Source organism: Andrographis paniculata, unplaced genomic scaffold (assembly GCF_009805555.1).
Source record: "Andrographis paniculata isolate CXL003 unplaced genomic scaffold, ASM980555v1 Contig56END, whole genome shotgun sequence".
NCBI classification, from domain to species: Eukaryota; Viridiplantae; Streptophyta; class Magnoliopsida; order Lamiales; family Acanthaceae; genus Andrographis; species Andrographis paniculata.
The window spans coordinates 885,765-904,142 of NW_026137591.1; the positions used below are offsets into that span (position 1 = coordinate 885,765).

The following is an 18,378-nucleotide window of genomic DNA, read 5'->3' on the forward strand; positions in this document are numbered from 1 at the left end:
AAAAAAAATATATATATATATATTTGATGTGATGTTTTTTTAAACATACATCAAATTAGTAAAAATTTGTTAACTAAAGAAAGTCCATGCTTTTTTTTCTATCATTTCAAAAAAAAATATGTATATATATACTTTTTAAATATTAAAAAAATCATATTTATTAAAAATATACAAAATTTAAAATGAAATGTTATACTATTTTTTATTAAAAATAAATAATAGTTAACAAATATATATTTCAATGGGAGTATATTTTAAGTAAAAATAGAATAAACATGGGTTTATTTGTTTAATATTTTAATTCGAAGAATTCTTTTATACATATAAGATATTGAAAATTATGTCAATAATTAAAATATAATAATATTTTATGTTAAATGTTAATTTTGTTAAAAAAAATAAAATATACAAATATTTTATGTTCGAATGTTTTTTTTTTTTTTTTTAATAATCATATTGGAAAGATTTTCTTTTAAAGTAGATATATCTTATTACAATTGAGCTTCTCCTTTTTTTTTTTTTTTTTTTTTTTTTAATAATCATATTGGAAAGATTTTCTTTTAAAGTAGATATATCTTATTACAATTGAGCTTCTCCTTCTTTTTTTTTTTTTTTTTTTTTTTTCATAGGCTGTCTTATTTTATAAACAAAATTTATTTTCATTAAAAGAAACATAGCCTGTAAAAATTAGAGAAGAATTTTATAATACAAATTTAGCCTGATTAATTTGGGCAGCCCACCCACCTAATTTGACCCGGGCCCGACCCATTTTATTCCAATAAAGACCTTGACATATATTTGAATTAGGATTGACAAAAAATAAATAGACACACTTCGACACAAATTTAGGTCTAAAAAAGATAGGCTCGAAAAATTTCAAACCATGCCTAGCCTGGCACTAATATGAATCGTTCCGTACCCGGACCTATCAATGTCGGGCCGTGCCGTTCCGTGTCCAGCCCAAATTATAGATTAAATATGATTTTAGAAAATATATTTATAAATATATTAACAAATGATTTTATGTTAAAAATAAATGTGTAGTTCAATGATTTAATTTGTACGGTAGATTATGATGTTATGTGTTCAATCCTCCCATTAAATCAAACAATTATTTTTATTTTTTTATATTATAATATAAATTTATTTAACATTAAAAGCGTCACGACTACCATATTTATAATCTTGTATCAAATGTCGAAAGCCTAAAAGAGAAACTCACTTGGATAATCTGGAAGCAACATCTTCAGCAATGGCCAAGCTTGAGGTCAGCCCCGGGGATTCGATGCCAAAGAGATTTACAAGCCCGGGTATGCCATGAACATCCTCTCCCTGCACAACATCAAGCGCATTCGACTTTAAACTATTGCCGATGCTCGCTGACGTTGATAATCTTAACAGGAGAAACAAATAGCATAGTTTACTAGAAAGATTTTAATCTTTGCTAGAACAACTTTTTCTTTTCAATATCATAATTCATAATGTTTGCAGAAATTTCGATTTTTTGAGGTCAAACTACCATAATTACTGTTCAATTTTTTTTTTTCCCCTCTAACATATATATATATTTATATCACATTAAACAACTGCTTAAAAATCCAAATCCATAAACAAACACACATATAGTTTTAAGAGATTTTCCGTCATCAAGTAAAGGGAATTTGCTACTAAAGCTTTGTTTACTATGTTTTCAAGTCACTTTTATCACTATTCATCAACAGTTATTTCTGCAAGAAACGTCACACCAAATGCTTTCATTACAAATATCAATTTAAAACTTGTGTTCTATATAAACACCATGTCAAATGATTATTTATTTTTTATCAACTTTTTACGATTTCCAAAACCTTACAAAACACTTTCAAAACATATCGAAACACAACCTTAAATAACTTTAAATTGCATATCAAGATTAGCAAATTCAATCAATTTTGACAATCAAAACTGGATAGAAAATTAAAACTACAATAATTTGATCTCCCACAGAACTTTTTCTAAACGGTAAAACTTTATTTACTGTGAAATCAAGCATCCTATCAACCAAATTAAACAAGCTCCAAGACAGACAGATGTTACCTGAACTAGAAAATCGGCAGGAGTCTGCTTCGGGCCAGACAGCTTTGATCGAATGCCGGCATATCCGGGTTCCAATGACTTCTCCTTCAGAGATGGATAGTATTTTCTTATTTCCGGGTAGAACAGGCTTGCACGATCCCCAGGCACAGAATAATCGAATCTTTCAACAGACATTGAACATACTGTAAAGAATTAGCTACGAAATTATCATCCCGCCATTCAGAACAATTCAAAGGAGAACTTACAGGTTAAGGAAGCTTGAAACATCATCGACACCGTTGATCCATTCAACATCTGGACCAAATCTAACTTGGCCATTTAAGTCCAAAGTGACGTGCACTCCAAGGCCACCATCTTCGGGTATAGGGTAGATCAAATGTCGGAAGGGAGGAGTGCCACTGTTTGATAATGTAAAATAGCAGCCGCGGGCAAAGTAGGGTTGTGGAATGACGCTGGGATTGAGGCTATTAATTCGTTTCGAAAGGGCAATCGAACCCAAGCCTGCTGAATTCACCACAACTTTGGGGGTAAGAATTAGATTGGGCTTCAATGGAGACTTTCCATCCCAGTTTTTTAGAGCCTGGCTTTCGGAAATGTGAAGCTGAATCTGATCTTCTTTGTATTCACCACCAATTACAGTCGAATTGTAAGAAAAAATGGCACCGTGGCTCTCAGCTTCTCCCTAAATGCTACAGTCCTGTCAATACGGATATAATAACTCCAAAAGTGGCAAATGATTAACATGGCGATAAGTAAAGACGACTAGATGTAAGGAATACCAGAAGGGATAGCATAAATGAATGGCTATCAATTATTCCAGATGCTGGTGATAGTAGAGCTTTTGTACATTGCAATTCTGGCTCGAGTTGCGTAGCTTCATGTCCCTCCATCATTCTCAGGCCTTCAACTCCATTTTCAGTTCCTCGAGCCATCAGAAAATTCAACTTGGCAACTTCATTAGGTCCAGTTGCAACGATCAGCTTGCCAATTTGTTTATGAGGAATTTGGTGTTGTCGACAATATTTGTACAGCAAATGCCGTCCCCTAACACAAAATCTTGCCTGCAAAAGTAATTTCTCAGTTCCTCGATACTCCCCTTTTTACCGAATATCAGATCAGAAAATCAGGAATTTCGGTCTCATAGTTCACAAGCAAATAAATGTTTCAAGATCCTTTTGGTGTGTTTGGTTTTAAATCAAAACTAAGGCTATTCAACCTGTACAGTTCTCAATAAATATATATTATTTTCTTTCACAAAATATTATATCAAACTATTATTTAAACTAAAACTTAGATAAAAACCAAAACCAAACAAACCCTTGAATCTTTTGAGATACAAACTACGGCTATGTTTATATACATATTATTTGGAAGTTTTTGTACTATTCATCAACAATAACATTCCTCCCACAAAGCATTATATCAGATATTTATTTCTTCTCATAAAATATAGTATCAAATTATTTTTACTATTTTCAAAACTTTCCAAAACTCTACAATTCCAAAACCCTCTATCTAAACGTGCAATTGTGTAAAACGAACCCGCTACTTTATACCTTTATATTCTTAACATAATATCAATCTTGTGAATTCAAGAAAGGCATTCAGAATAGGGGTGGCACCTTATAATATAGTGAAAATTTCAGATAATATCACATACCATACCAAAAATTATAGTATATAATTTGTTATATAAATATTATACCCCCTAGTCCAAGATAATCATATCAGTTTCATTTTCTATTTTCTGTTAAATTTATGTATATAATCCATTTTTTAACCTGCAGTCGCTAACCTAATAACCTGCAAACTAGTTTCGATAGACAATTTGAATCCATAACCTCACGGTCACAAGTCCAATACCACCAGCCATCTCTTATGGGACCACAAATTTATTACCTTTATTTTAATGAATAATAGTCAATTTGACACTTTTTTTTTTTTCTAATTATACTGCTATTTTTATTAATTTTTAACAATTTTTTTATAATATTCCAATTTAATTTTTACTTATTCTACTTTCATATTAAAATGTTACTCTCTCTGTCTGGGATAAATTGTTCATGGTAGCATAATTACTAAGTAAGTAATTAATAAGTATCTAATTATATTTTAAAAGAAAAAAATTCTATAAGACATAAAAAATAAAAATAGTGAGTAGGACGGAGATAGTATTATTTTTAAATTTTTATGTCAAAACAAAAGTCCATAAAAATATTCGGACAGAAGGAGTACATTAATATTTTATAATTTTTTTTGAGTTATAAATTAATTTTTTTATTTTTTATATTATGTAAGTTATGCTATTTAGCTTGATTCAATCATAACCTAATCGAGGAGTAAATGGAATTACCTTGAGAGAATTGCGAGGGTAATAGATGCCACCATGAATGACTTCACTGTTGCGAGAACTCGACCCCGTCCCGAACGTCGCCGCCGATTCCACAACCAGAACCTCTCTGCCGTGGTTTATCGAAAGCTCACGCGCCACCGCTATGCCCACCACGCCGCCGCCTACCACCACCGCATCCGCCGCCTCTCTCGGCACCGAATTGAAATGCTCCGCCGAAAACGACCTCGATTTCCTCCCTGCTAGGGCTAGGGCACTGGAAATCCCAATTGACGAACTGAATCGCATCTTCACTCGCGCAAATTTCCAATTTCCCCCAAAATAACCGAATTGCACAAAATTTCGTGGAGAAATTTATACCCACGATTCGATAATCAACATCAACTTCATCGTCGATTAACAAGAGATAGTAATGAAAAAAAATCAGCACGAAAGATCTAGAGCTGAAGGGACAGTGGCGAGCTCATCGAGGACATACACGATTCGCTGTTATTTTGGTGGTGTGGTTTTTCTATTTGCACCGTATTTTGGTGTAATTCTATTTGGTTTGTAAAAAATTTACTTTAGTTTGATATTATTTTAACTTTTTATTACTGTTTTATAATATTAATATAAAGATATTTGTATAAAAAATTATATAAATATAAAAATATTTTTAATATTAAGTATAATAAAAAGTAAATGTAAATTTTAGAAACGAATAGCGAGAATATTATATTTGTATAATATTAATATAAATTATGTATTATTTGTAATACATTATTCGTTTCAATTCAAAATAATTTTTATCATTTTTGTTTATCTCATTTAAAAGTATTTTATTTATATTTTAATAAAAATAATCATAAACAAATACTAAAATACCTTTTCTACATAAATTACACATCATAATATTTCATATATAATTGATTTTACATAAAATAAAAAAACCAAAATATCGAAATCTCATATACATTTTACATAACAATTATTTTTTAATCTATTATAAAATTCTAAAAATTTGCTTAAAGTGAGACAAATGGAGTAATGTAATATTTATTTTACTCTTAAATCATACTATGAATGTTAGAATATTAAACTAAAATTATATATTTCAATCATAAAAATACATACATATTTATAATAATATACAAATCGTCTAAATAAGACAAGAATCTTATAAATTTCTTAAATAAGATAACTACCATAAATATAATATATTACTTCTAAATATATTTTAACACTCTTCCTCAAACTCAAGATATGATTGAACAAACTTGAATTTGTCAGAAGTGACTACGAATTTGAATTCGCCAAGATTGACTGAAGGTGATGCAGCCGTCCACTTGATCAAAGTCAGAAGCAGAACTCTCAACACCGTTAGAGTTAGAAACAAGACTCGCTCTCTCATAACAGAACTAGAGTAAAAAACAGGACTCGCTCACTTTACAAAGCTAGAGTCAGAAACAAGACTCACTCGCTCACAATAGAGTTAGAGTCGAAAACATGATTCTCTCACTCTCAATAGAGTTAGAGTAAAAAACAGGACTATCAACGGCGTTAGAGTCGAAAATAGACTCTGTCAGTGGAGTAGTAGTGACGTAGACGACATAAAAATAATCCCAACGGGTCATAGATATACCCGGAGAGATTTTGGCTCTGAAACCATGTTAGAATATAATAAATTGAAATTCTCTATTTCAATCATAAGACTATGCACATATTTATAGTGATACTCTAAATAAGACAAGAATCTTACAAATCTCTTAAAATAAAATAACTACTATAAATACAATATATTGTTTCTAAATATATTTTACTAGCAAGTTCCTTCGAAAAAGTTCATACCCAAGGACAAGAAAAGACGCGACCTTTTATTAGCGACAAAACAAACGAACAAACTGGAAAGAGGACAACAAATAAACAAAACAAACAAAAAAATTCTTGGTATTCCTTCACAAATTTCACAGTTTCACAATCAAGAACCACTTTGGCCAACAGATTGAAAAAAACAACAATTCAAAAAATGCAAATCACAAATTTCGAATCACAAGTTAGTACCATAGATATTATCCAAATTTATCAGCAAAGACATTTAATAGAAATCGACAAACATACAAATCATCTTCTGCAAGTTCACATTGGCTCCAACATAATATAAGAATTGGCATAAATCAGAAAGCGCCAAAGTTTACCTCAAAAAAATGATTCATTTGTATCAACCATAGTTTCTTCTTCTTCGGCCATATATTATTTTTCTTTTTTTTTTCCTTCTTCGTTCTCCGGTAGATTTCCTTCCTCTTCAACCCTAGTTTCTTCATCCACAGTTTCTTCGTTTGTCTACGCAATTGGGGATTGTTCGGTAAATTCAACTACTTTATCTCTAGTTTCTGCAATCGGTAAAGACTTATCTGCTTTGGCAGCTTTTTCTTTAACTTCCAAAATTGAAGTCCCTTCCACAATGCCAATCATTCTTTCTTCAGTTTTTGGAACTTTTCAACTCACATAAAGTTTGATGAGCTGTTTAATATTGGCCACAAGGCCTGTCATCTTTTGATCTATGAGATTAATCTTCTCCACATACCCATCGAATTGGCGATGATAATCTTATTCCGCTTCCCTCATACAAAATTTAACGATTTTATGATCATACGCATGAAGGAGAAACTGATTGTATAAATATATAAACATGTTTATGAAAGTTTGAACGTAATCATATACTAATGGTGTACTATTTTTCTGTCATGACATTTCAAAACAAAAATATTAGTTTGTTAAAACCAATAAACATAAAATAATATGCTATTAAATACAAGAGTATACAATATACGTGATCTTGTAGATATTTCAAATAAGATTATTCACAACGAAAGATAACTTGAGATTGTTTGGGTAACAATTTAGATTCATTATTTTTTATCGTCAAATTTATATTAAAGTTACATAAAAAATTATATTTATGAAATATAAATATGATGAAAAATGAAAAATTAAATATTATATGTGTGTGGATAGTATTTTAAAGTTGTTTGGACTATTCTATTCCAATATATGCATATAACATTTGTGAAGTAAGTTGCACACAATTTTTTTTTGCAATGATTACACACTGACAGTTCAAAGATTTTGAACATCAATATGTTCAATTCCTTTAACAATACTTAAAAAAAATATATACATATCTTCATATGAGAAAGAAAATAACTAAAAAAAATTACTAATTGAATAATTATTTATAAAAATAAACTACAAATATGGAATAGTTATTCCTTGCCGACATTGGGATTCGTATATGCTTTTATGTGTTGCGGTGATTCGGACTCAGGGAGAGGAAAGGTTCAAAGTCGACAAGTTGAGGATTGTTGGTGCGGCCGGGAGAGGGTAGCACCGCACCGGAGAAGGTGAATCCGACATGACGGCGCGGTAATTGAGCGACGAAGAATTGAAAATAGAAAGATCGAAAATAGAAAGATCCTTCTCTCTTCACTCTGGTTGAACAATTTGTGCTTTTTAAGTATCGAAAATTTGGATATATATCTTATATAAGGAAAAAAAAACTGAAAAACAATAAAAGACAAATAATATTTTTTTACATGATTTTTTATATATATTTTATATCTTCACAAAAGTCAACATTCAATATAAAATATTATTTTTTATATATGAAATACAAATATGATAAAAAATAAAAACTGAATATTTATATATGTGTAGTTATTACCTTAAAATTGTTTCAACTATTTCCATTGTAATCCATGCATATAACATTCGTGAAATATGTTTCACATAAATTTTTGCATTGCTACACATTAGCAGTCCAATGATTTTGAACATCAATATGTTCAATTCCTCTAACAATACGAAAAAAAAAAATAATTTTAATGTGAGAAACAAAATAACTAAAAAAATTATTAATTGAATAATTATTTATTAAAAAAAAACTAAAATATAAAAATATTACTCCTTGTCGATGTTGAAAATCACATATGCTTTTGAAATTGATAATGAATTAAAACACAAATTATAAGAATATGCATACGTGATTTTCAAGGATGGGTAAATATTCCATACTTTTAGTTTACTTGTATAAATGGTTATTCAATTAGTCATTTATGAAGATCATAATTTTTTGTATTGTTGATTGAATTGAATATATTGTTGTTCATATTATATGGACTGCTACAAGTAATAATTGCAAGAAAAATTCACTTCATGAAGGTTATATGCATTGTAATGATATAATCGAAATAACTCTAAGTTAATATCCGCGCATACACACACATATATATCAATATTATATATTTTTATTATAAATATATTTCATATATAATTTTCTATGTAAGTTTGATGTAAATTTGACAGTAAAATGTGATATCTGAAGCAAACGCAGTCGTCTAAGCTCATAAAAAATACTAATAATAATTATTGAAGACGAACTTGATAGACATTATAATTCTTTTGTATTGACTCAAAGGTCACTCAAACGAGTCATCTCGAAACCAGGATCACAAAAACTGAAAATTCAAAACTAAGACAACAAATAATTATGGAAGAAATTTATAATTATTACACAAACAATTTCAATTTATCATTCTTGTTAACTATTTTATTTTAAGTATCTATGTGATCAGGTAAGCTGTGTAACAGCACCGTCATTTGCTTCTACTTCGACGTCCACTATCGGGTTTTCTTCTATACAATGATAGCAGGCACGCTGGAGCAGCTTGTTTATTATGAAAATTTTTTTTGTAGAAATATTCAAATATTTTTCGGATCAATAAAGTATCACATACTAATAATATATCATTTTTCTGTCATTACATTTGAAAATACATATATATATTTATTAGTTTGTTAAAACTAATAAATATAAATTAATATATTAAATATACCCGATCTCGTAGATATTTCAAATAAAATTATTCATAGCAAAAAATAAATTGACATTATTTGTGCAATAATTTTAAATTTTATTTTTCTTGTAACATCTTTTATCGTCAAATTTACCTCAAAACTTCATAAAAAAAATAATATATATGAAATATAAATACAATGAAAATAAAAAATGAAATATTTATATATATATGTGATTATTAATTACCTTAAAATTGTTTCCATTATTCCACTACATGCATATAACATTCGTGAAATAAAATTTTACAAAATTCTTTGCAATTGTTACACATTGACAAACCTAAAATTTTAAACATCAATATATTTAATTCCTCTAATAATACCAAAAAAAAATGATAAATCATATGAGAAAGAAGATAATTTAACAATTACCATTTGAATAGTTATTTATATAAATAAAATAAAAATATGGAATAGTTAGTCTTGTCGATTTGGAAATTACATATGATTTTGAAATTGGTAACGAATTTAAATACAAATTATAATAATAGACATACATGATTTCCATCATTATTTTTTTTATATAAATAATTAGTTATTATAATTTTCTTTTTCTCATACGAAGATCATAATATTTCGTATAATTAGATGAATTCAATATATTAATGCTCAAAATATGTGGACTGATGTAACAATTGAAAAAACTTATGTGAAAGTCACTTTATAAAGATTATATACGTAATAATATAATTGAAACAACTCTAAGTAATAACCATATATATACATATTAATATTTTATTTTTCATTATAATTATATTTTAAATATAATTTTTTATGTAAATTTGGTGTAAATTTGACAATACAAGTCAAGAATTTAAAATTGTTTTACAAACAATTTTAATTTATCGTTCTGATTAATCATCTTATTCTAAATATCTATATAAACAGGTATATTATATATTTTTAATACATAATTATTTGAATTTTTTCTAGTATTAGCTTATTAATATGTCTCTCGAATATAATGATAAAAAAATATATATATCATTAATATGCGATCAAGTCCAAATTTTTATAAAACATGTTTATTTATTCATATAGCCAAATATTTATTAATGATTGACTTATTGAACATACTTAATATTTTTTTTTATAATAAATTATTGAAGGGTAAATTATACTTCCTCCGTCCCACAAGTAAGTATCCATTTGTTTTTTCACGTAATTTTAGAAATATTAGTATTTTTATATTATGATATAATATGAATAAAATAGAAATGACTAAAATAACTTTATTAGTATGTGTGATATAAAGGTAATAACATTTGTGTAATATATTGTAAGTTGTAAGGGTATTTGTAATGTTAGATAAATAGTATGGTTACTAAAAAATGAAATTGATACTTTGTTATGGGATGAACTAAAATGAAAAAATGGATACTTTATTATAGGACGGAAGGAGTATAATAATTGTTGTGTTTAGTAAAAATGTAGAAAATATCATGTATTTTATTTATTGCGGAAAATTATCTTGTGTTAATGTTCTAAATAAATACCTAAATTGTGCAAATTTTATATAAATAAAAAATGTAAAATGTCTTAAATAATTTTTTTAATAAAATAAATAAAAAAATTAATTAATCTTTCATTTTATAGTCTTTTGGAGATAAATTGTTATCTGATTTAAAAAAATATATATATAAAAATATATGATTGATGAATTATTTATTTATTTATTTTATTAAAATAATATTTAAAACATTTTACAATTTTTTATTTATACAAACATCACAATGAGGGTGGTTCGTACCAAACATTGATTTTGGATAAGAAGGATGTTTCGTGCAAATTTATATCAACGTAAGAGAGTTTTACACCATAAATAAAATATACAATATTTTGTGCATTTTTACTAAAATACAAAAAAATTGTTATATAATTTACCAAATATTTAATGATATAATTAATCATTTACACGAACTATACAATGCACAGACCATCACACTAATTATATAATATTTAATTTAACTCCGTTCCACTACAATTGACACTATTTTCATTTTTATCTGTCATGTAACAATTGACACCTTTCTATTTTTGGTAAAAATTATTAAACCAAAACATATTTAACAAATATAAATCTAACTTATTTAACTACATAACATAAAACATTATAAATGACGTATGACCCACTCAAAACCCCTTTATTTCTACCTCTCTCTTAAAAAAAATAAATATTTTTATCTATATTTAAAACTACACATCTTTTATAAAATTAATTTATGTTAATTATAAATAAGCAAAAATATTTTTTTATTTACTTGTATTATAGAAGATTTTATTCTCTACAAAATGATATCCATATTGCATATATTTTTTAATTGCTATATAATTTTTAAATATTTAAACATATATTAAAATTTTTTTAATCATATATATTAAATTTATTTTAAAACTATAAATATTATTAATTATACAAAAAATAATATAATAATATCATAACTAATTATTATTAACTAATCAAACATTCTTACCTTAAATACCGTGTTCCCTAATCAAATGGTTCAATTTCGGTGGGACGGAAGGAGTATAATTTATTTCTCTTTTACTATAATATTTTTTTATTATACCAAAATCTAAGAATTATTTTAATTATACATCTCTAGTTAGATAGATATTTTTGAAGATTTTTACAATTTAAATGTTTGAAAAGAGAAAAAAAAATAATAATAAATTAATTTTTGATTTGATGTTTTATAAAAACAAAGAATATTTAATATAATATTAATAATATCAAATGAATAAAATTTGATTATATAAACGAGCCACTTAAAAAAATATATAATTCAAAATTTATAAAACTATAACGCACATAAATTTAAAGGGTAAACTATTTTTTAATCTCGTAACTGGACCCCTTATTATTTTAGTCACGTAAACGTAGTCTGTCCGCCAGGTCAGTGACACTTGGCAGGGACACGTAGATTTTATTGTTTATTTAAAAATATATATATAATTTTTTTTATTTTTTTATTTGGTTCAATTTAAAAAAATAATAAAAAAAATTAAAACAATTAAATAAAATGAAAAAAATAAAATAAAATCCACATGTCCGGAAGGTCAACACCTGGCGGACACGTGGCTTCCGGCTAGCCACGCGGGCGTCTCTGGCGCCGAAGAATTAAAAATATATTTGTAAAATTAATTATAATATATAATACAAATAATTATAAATTAAAATTTAAAATAAAAATTTAAAAAAAAAATTATAAAATTTTAATATGATTAAAATATAAAATCAATGCATGGGAATGATAGAAATAAAAAGTGGGACTGATAATAATCATTTTTATTTTTTTAATGTAGTGATTTATGTACTTAATATTATTATTAATAATTCTTTTTATTATATCATAAATGAAAAGATTTTCTATTAAATGATCATTAAGAAAATCCAAATTCAAAATTTATAAAATTCATAGAATATCAACAAAAATTTCATAAACAATATTTTCCAAAATTAAAGTGAATCATAATAAAGAAGAATAAATAAAGTAAAAAAAAAAAAAAAAAAAAAAGAGAGATAAAATTTAAAAATTCAAAAAAGGAAAAAATGGATATTCTCTTATATGGACTATACAAAAATTGTAGTATATGATTTGTTTATTTTATGTGATATACATTAAATTTGGTAAGTAATATAAAAGTAATGGATATATATAATATATTATTTTTTAAAATAAAAATTATTGAAAAAAATTTACAAAGCAATCAAACTCATAATCTTTACACTAATGTAGCAAGTTCCTTCGATAACCAAGGACAAGAAAAAGCACGACAATTTACTCGAGACATGACAAAATAAACAATCGAACGATAAACAAACAAATGATCGATAAATTTGCATATATATATATATATATATCATCATCTCTACTTAGACTACACAATCACGATTTCTTATAAAAATACATTAAATTGCCGGAAACAATAAAAGAAACACGTCCGTGGATAATCAAATAGCCAAAACTCGCAAGTTCCTTCAAAAGAGTTCATACCCAAGACCAAGAAAAATCACGACCACTAACCCGCAACAAGACAACACAAACAATCGAACAACGATTGATAAATTTGCACATATATCATCATCTCCACTTAGATGTGAGCAACAACTACGATTTTCTGTAAAAATACTCTTAAACTACAAACTCGCATTCAAATAAAACAATCTGCGACACCGATGAATAATTAGACAACCAAAGTCGCAAGTTCATTAAAAAAAATTCATACCCAAGGACAAGGAAAAAAACACAATCATTTACTTGCAACCGGACAAAACAAATAATCGAACAACAAACAAACAAACGATCAATAATTTGGCATATGTATCATCATCTCTACTTAAAAATCCGCAACAATCATGACTTTCTATAAAAATATACTAAACTAGAGGCTCACATTCAAATAAAAAAGTCCACGACACGAGTGATATAATCATCAGACAACAAAAGTCGCAAGTTCCTTTGAAAGCGTTCATAATGAAGGACAAGAAAAACACAACCATTTACTCGCAACAGGCCAAAACAAACAAATGATCGATAATTTTGCATATGTATCATCTCTACTTAGAAGTTCGCAACAATCACGATTTCCTATAGAGATACACTAAATAAAACAAGTTTGCACAACAACCCAAGTCGCAAGTTCCTTCAAAAGAGTTCATACCCTAAGGACAAGAAAAGATACGACATTTTACTAGCGACAAAATAATCGAACAAACCAGAAAGGGGACAACAAATAAACAACAAGCAAACAAACATACAAATTATCGGCATTCATTCACAGATTTCAGTCTTATGTGCAACATATTGAAAAAAACAGCAATTGACAAATGCAAACAACACCTCAAATTTCGAATCACAAGTTAGTACCATAGATATTATCCAAATCTATCATCAAAGACAGTCAACAGAAATCGACAAACATACAGATCATCTTCGGCAAATTCACATTGGCTCCAACATAATATAACAATTGGCATAAATCAGAAAGCGCCAAATTTACCTCAAAAATTTATTCCTTCGCATCGGCCATAATTTCTTCTTTTTCTTCGGCCATAGTTTCTTCTTCTTCTTTTCCTTCTTCGTTCTCCGGTAGATTTCCTTCCTCTTCAAACATAGTTTCTTCATCCATAGTTTTTTCGGCTGTCTGCGCAATTAGGGATTGTTCGGTAACTTCAGCCACTTTATCTCCAGTTTCTGCAATAGGTAAAGATTCACCTGCTTCGACAATTTTTTCTTCATCTTCCAAAATTGAAGTTCCTTCAACAATGGCAGTCAATCTTTCTTCAATTTTTGGAACTTTTCGACTCGCATAAAGTTCGATAACCTGTTTAGCAGTGGCCTCAAGGCCTGCCAGCTTCTGATCCATGAGATTAATCTTCTCCACATGCCCATCAAATTGGCGACGATAATCTTCTTCCGCTTCCCTCATCTTCTGTTCAAGAATCACGCAATTCATCTTATATTCCTCTTTGCGCTTCTTCTCAAGCCTCTCGATTTCAGCGGCGGTCAACATAAGTCCTCCAGGGCCGGCATCTTTGTAAGTCGATTCTTCCGGAAGCTGCGCCTTTTCTCTATATTCTTCAAAAGCTTTCTGCGTGTCCTTCAAGGCGTTCCGGTAACCGTCGAGGACAGTTTCCATTAAATACAGCTCGCGCTCCAGTCGATAAATCTCGCGATCCTTTTTCTGCGCCTCGTCCGCTTTTGTCTTGTGGAGGAATTCAATCGCAGTGTCGCGTTTGTGAATTTCGTTTAGCAGAATCTGCTGCGTCGCGTTCGCTTGCGCCAGTGCCTGATCCTTCTCCTCCCATACGAGCCGAGCCCTTTCATTCCAATGCTGAATTTGATCAAAGCATTCCCCCATATCCGCCACCGGCTTATTTTCCCAAGAATCGCCGCCGATTCTCATTCTCTTGTTATGATCGGATCCACGATTCTCCTCAATCACTCTCTTACCGGTGGCATTGTTCAAGAAATGCATTTCGGGCCTGACGTCCGGCGAGCTATGGAGCTGCCCCTCGGCGCCAAACGACATATGATTCGCTGGTTCGACAGTTTTACCCAATTTCGCGGGATACCGCTCCTCTTCAAGCGTGTCTTCAATAGGATCGCTCGGGAAACCATGAAAAATATTCCTTGCATCCTCGTCGTCTTCTTCTCCATCCATCGGCTCTTCCTCGTCGTCCTCCTCTTTCCTCATTTCGAAACTCCCGAATCCGTCGCCGTTTTCTGCATCACAAGATTGCATAAAATGATCCCCCAATCCATTCCTCCCATCCAAAAGCCACTGCCTTTGCTCATCGTCTTCCTCGTCGCCATCTCCGTTGTCGTCTTCTTCTTCTTCCTTTTCCCTTTCCTTTTCCTCGTCACTCCCGTCGCAATTTTCGACATCCATCATATTCACATCCTTCATTCTCTCCTCCTTCTCACCATCCTGTCCGAGTGTCAGCTCCGTACTCGGCCCAGCCATTACATCATCGTCCTCCTCATTACAACCAACAGAAACCAATCCAACAACCTCGGCATCCTCTTCCTCCTCGTCATTATTACCTTCATTATTACCCCGGAATTCTTCTTCTTCTTCCTCGTCTTCTTCCACCAATTTCGGCTCTGGCTCCTCCTCAATCGACCTAAAAAGATCCTCCCGCTGCGACCGGATCAAATGCTGCAAGTGCGTCGCGTAATAACATTTCCGCAACTTCCCGCCCTGCCTCAGCTCCTTCTCCACCATAAACCACAACAATTGCGCCCAATCGACCTTCTCCGGATGCCCTTCCTTGACCATCTTCAACCATTCCATCACTTCGTTCGGCATCATCCACAATTCTTCGTGCAAAAGCAACCAATCCGAAACAATCTCCAATATAAAAGCTATGGATTCCTCAGTCAAATCCTCTCCCTCCAGTTCTGCATCCGCCCCTTTCTTCATCGGCAGCTTAATCGCCCGCGACAAATCCGCTCTGTTAACCTTAATTCTGTACCCGCCCACGTAGCTTGCTCGATTTTTGCCGTCGTATGCAGCTAATAACTCTGCAATTAAATCAGTTCTAATGTGCTTATCGAATTCTACGTGAACGAAATCCCAAAGCCCTAGCCGCTTAAGAACCGCTTCGTGTTTGGCGAAATCGAGAGTTTTTGGGGGTGAAAAGGGGATAAGGATCAAATTCTCCATTAATGTCTGCAATTTCTCTACAATTGCTTGCTGTTTCTTAGCGTTAGTCTTCCCTTTCCCCTTCCCCTTGCCTTTCCCCTTTTTCCCCTTCCCTTTATTATTGTTTCCCCCTCGCCGGGAAGTTAGGGTTACTTCGCGAACCGGAGAAGACATACCTGGCGAAATCGCCGCCGGCGGGTCGTGCTCCTGCCCTTCTTCGACTTCGTCTGCTTCTTCGTCGTCGTCGTCGTCTTCGGGGTTGTTGTCGTCCGGATCGAGAAGGACCTGTGGAGGAAGGGGCTTTTCTGTGTCGCGGTGATTAGGGCTCAGGGAGAGGGAACTTTCGAAGACGACGAGTTGAGAATCGTCGGCGCAGCCAGGAGATGGTGGTGCAGGAGGCGAATCGGACATTGCTGCGGGGTAATTGGGCGGTGAAGAATTGAAAAATTGAGAGATTCTTCTCTCTTCTTCACTCTCGCTTTGAACAATTTGTGCTTTTTTGTGTATAGAAAATTTAGGTATAAAAATCTTATATATAAGGAAAAAACTAGTAAAAAAAAAGTAAAAGGGCAAAATAGGGTAAAAACACTCAAAAAAGGACAAAGAATCAAATTAAATAAATACTTTTTCTATTTTTAAAATTTGAATTGAAAATATTGATTTAAAATTTTTATTTAAATAATATTTAATTTGTTATAATATAAAATAAAATTAATATTTTTTAATATATAAAATCAAATAATAAAATATAAAAAACTTAAAGAGAAACACTAAGGGTGTTTTTGTTTGGGGATTGGATTTTAAATACACTATTAATCTCATTAAAAAAAACATAAAATCAAATACCTATTTTTTATTTTTTATATTATACTAAAAATCAATTTTATATTCAAAACATCACGTCTGTTTATATCACATCATACAACTGTTTTACTATTCAAATCTCATCTCAAAATCCAAACTCCCAAACAAACACACCCTAAATCTTTTATCAATTTTTTTTAAGTTACTTGGTTTGTTTATTTTGTCATAAAACCAAATATACATTTCACAAAAAATTAATATGAGTGTGTTTTTTTTATAAAAAAAATATACACATACGGTTCTTAAAAAGAATTAATATATATATTTATAATTTCTATATTATCTACACAATTTTTTATATATCACATAAATAAATTATTTCAAACTATTTCACAAAACAAAAATATTTGTTATTTTTATATTATCTACACAATTTTATATATTTCACATGAAAATAAATATATCTTTTCAAACTAGTTTACAAGACAAACAAACCCAATCAATTTAAACAACTTTTTTTATGAGTAAATAAAATATATATTATACTCCATACACCCTCCATATTATATTAATATTGTTATAAATAAATATAAATATAAATATAAATACGAGGGTATTTGTTATATATAGTTGGATTCATACTTAAAAATTACTACTTGTTGTTTAAACAATAAAAGAAAGCAATATATATATATTTATCAAGTTGAAAAAAATATAATAATATTATAACTCATTATTATTAATTTATTAAATTCTAATATTTTAAATATCGTTTTACCAAACAAATATGTCAATTATTTTGAAACAAAATATATATAATTTTACTAATAAAAATATATAAATATTTTTAAAAGACAAAAAAAAAAAAAAAAAAAAAAAAAAAATTGAATACAATTTTAAAAGACAACACAAAGTACACTTTTTCATCGAAAATTACTATAATCTTTATTAATACATAACTATGAATCCCTTTACTTGTAAGATATTTTTGTCCATATATTATACTATATATTATCATACTACTTATTATACATAAAATACAAAATATTTTTTGAATTTATTTAATTATTATTTAAAATTAATTTGAAATTGAATATTAATTT

General features: G+C 29.3%; 2 protein-coding genes across 3 annotated transcripts; both read right to left on the bottom strand.

Annotated features, from left to right (window-relative positions):
• Positions 1 to 1,098: 1,098 nt before the first annotated feature.
• On the bottom strand, positions 1,099 to 4,951 carry LOC127256560 (L-2-hydroxyglutarate dehydrogenase, mitochondrial). Of its 2 annotated transcripts, XM_051282621.1 has the most exons (5): positions 4,430 to 4,948; positions 2,856 to 3,137; positions 2,322 to 2,758; positions 2,077 to 2,236; positions 1,099 to 1,332 (listed from the first exon to the last, which is right to left on the bottom strand). In XM_051282621.1, the coding sequence occupies exons 1-5, from the start codon at positions 4,712 to 4,714 to the stop codon at positions 1,219 to 1,221; spliced, it is 1,278 nt and encodes a 425-aa protein (XP_051138578.1). In that variant the 5' UTR covers positions 4,715 to 4,948; the 3' UTR covers positions 1,099 to 1,218. The 2 variants fall into 2 exon arrangements, with proteins under 2 accessions (XP_051138578.1, XP_051138579.1); XM_051282622.1 differs by lacking the exon at positions 1,099 to 1,332 and having other exon boundaries at positions 2,099 to 2,258; positions 4,430 to 4,951.
• Positions 4,952 to 14,143: 9,192 nt separating this feature from the next.
• LOC127256645 (uncharacterized) lies at positions 14,144 to 16,972 on the bottom strand. The gene has a single exon (XM_051282758.1). It carries the CDS (start codon positions 16,880 to 16,882, stop codon positions 14,333 to 14,335), a length of 2,550 nt encoding a protein of 849 aa, XP_051138715.1. The 5' UTR covers positions 16,883 to 16,972; the 3' UTR covers positions 14,144 to 14,332.
• Positions 16,973 to 18,378: the final 1,406 nt, after the last annotated feature.

Coding starts and splice junctions, on each gene's coding strand:
- LOC127256560 (XM_051282621.1), bottom strand. CDS start 4,714: ATGCGATTCAGTTCGTCAATTGGGATTTCCAGTGCCCTAGCCCTAGCA. Junction 3,138..4,429: donor ACCCTCGCAATTCTCTCAAG/GTAATTCCATTT, acceptor TTACTTTTGCAG/GCAAGATTTTGTGTTAGGGG. Junction 2,759..2,855: donor CATTTATGCTATCCCTTCTG/GTATTCCTTACA, acceptor TGTAGCATTTAG/GGAGAAGCTGAGAGCCACGG.
- LOC127256645 (XM_051282758.1), bottom strand. CDS start 16,882: ATGTCCGATTCGCCTCCTGCACCACCATCTCCTGGCTGCGCCGACGAT.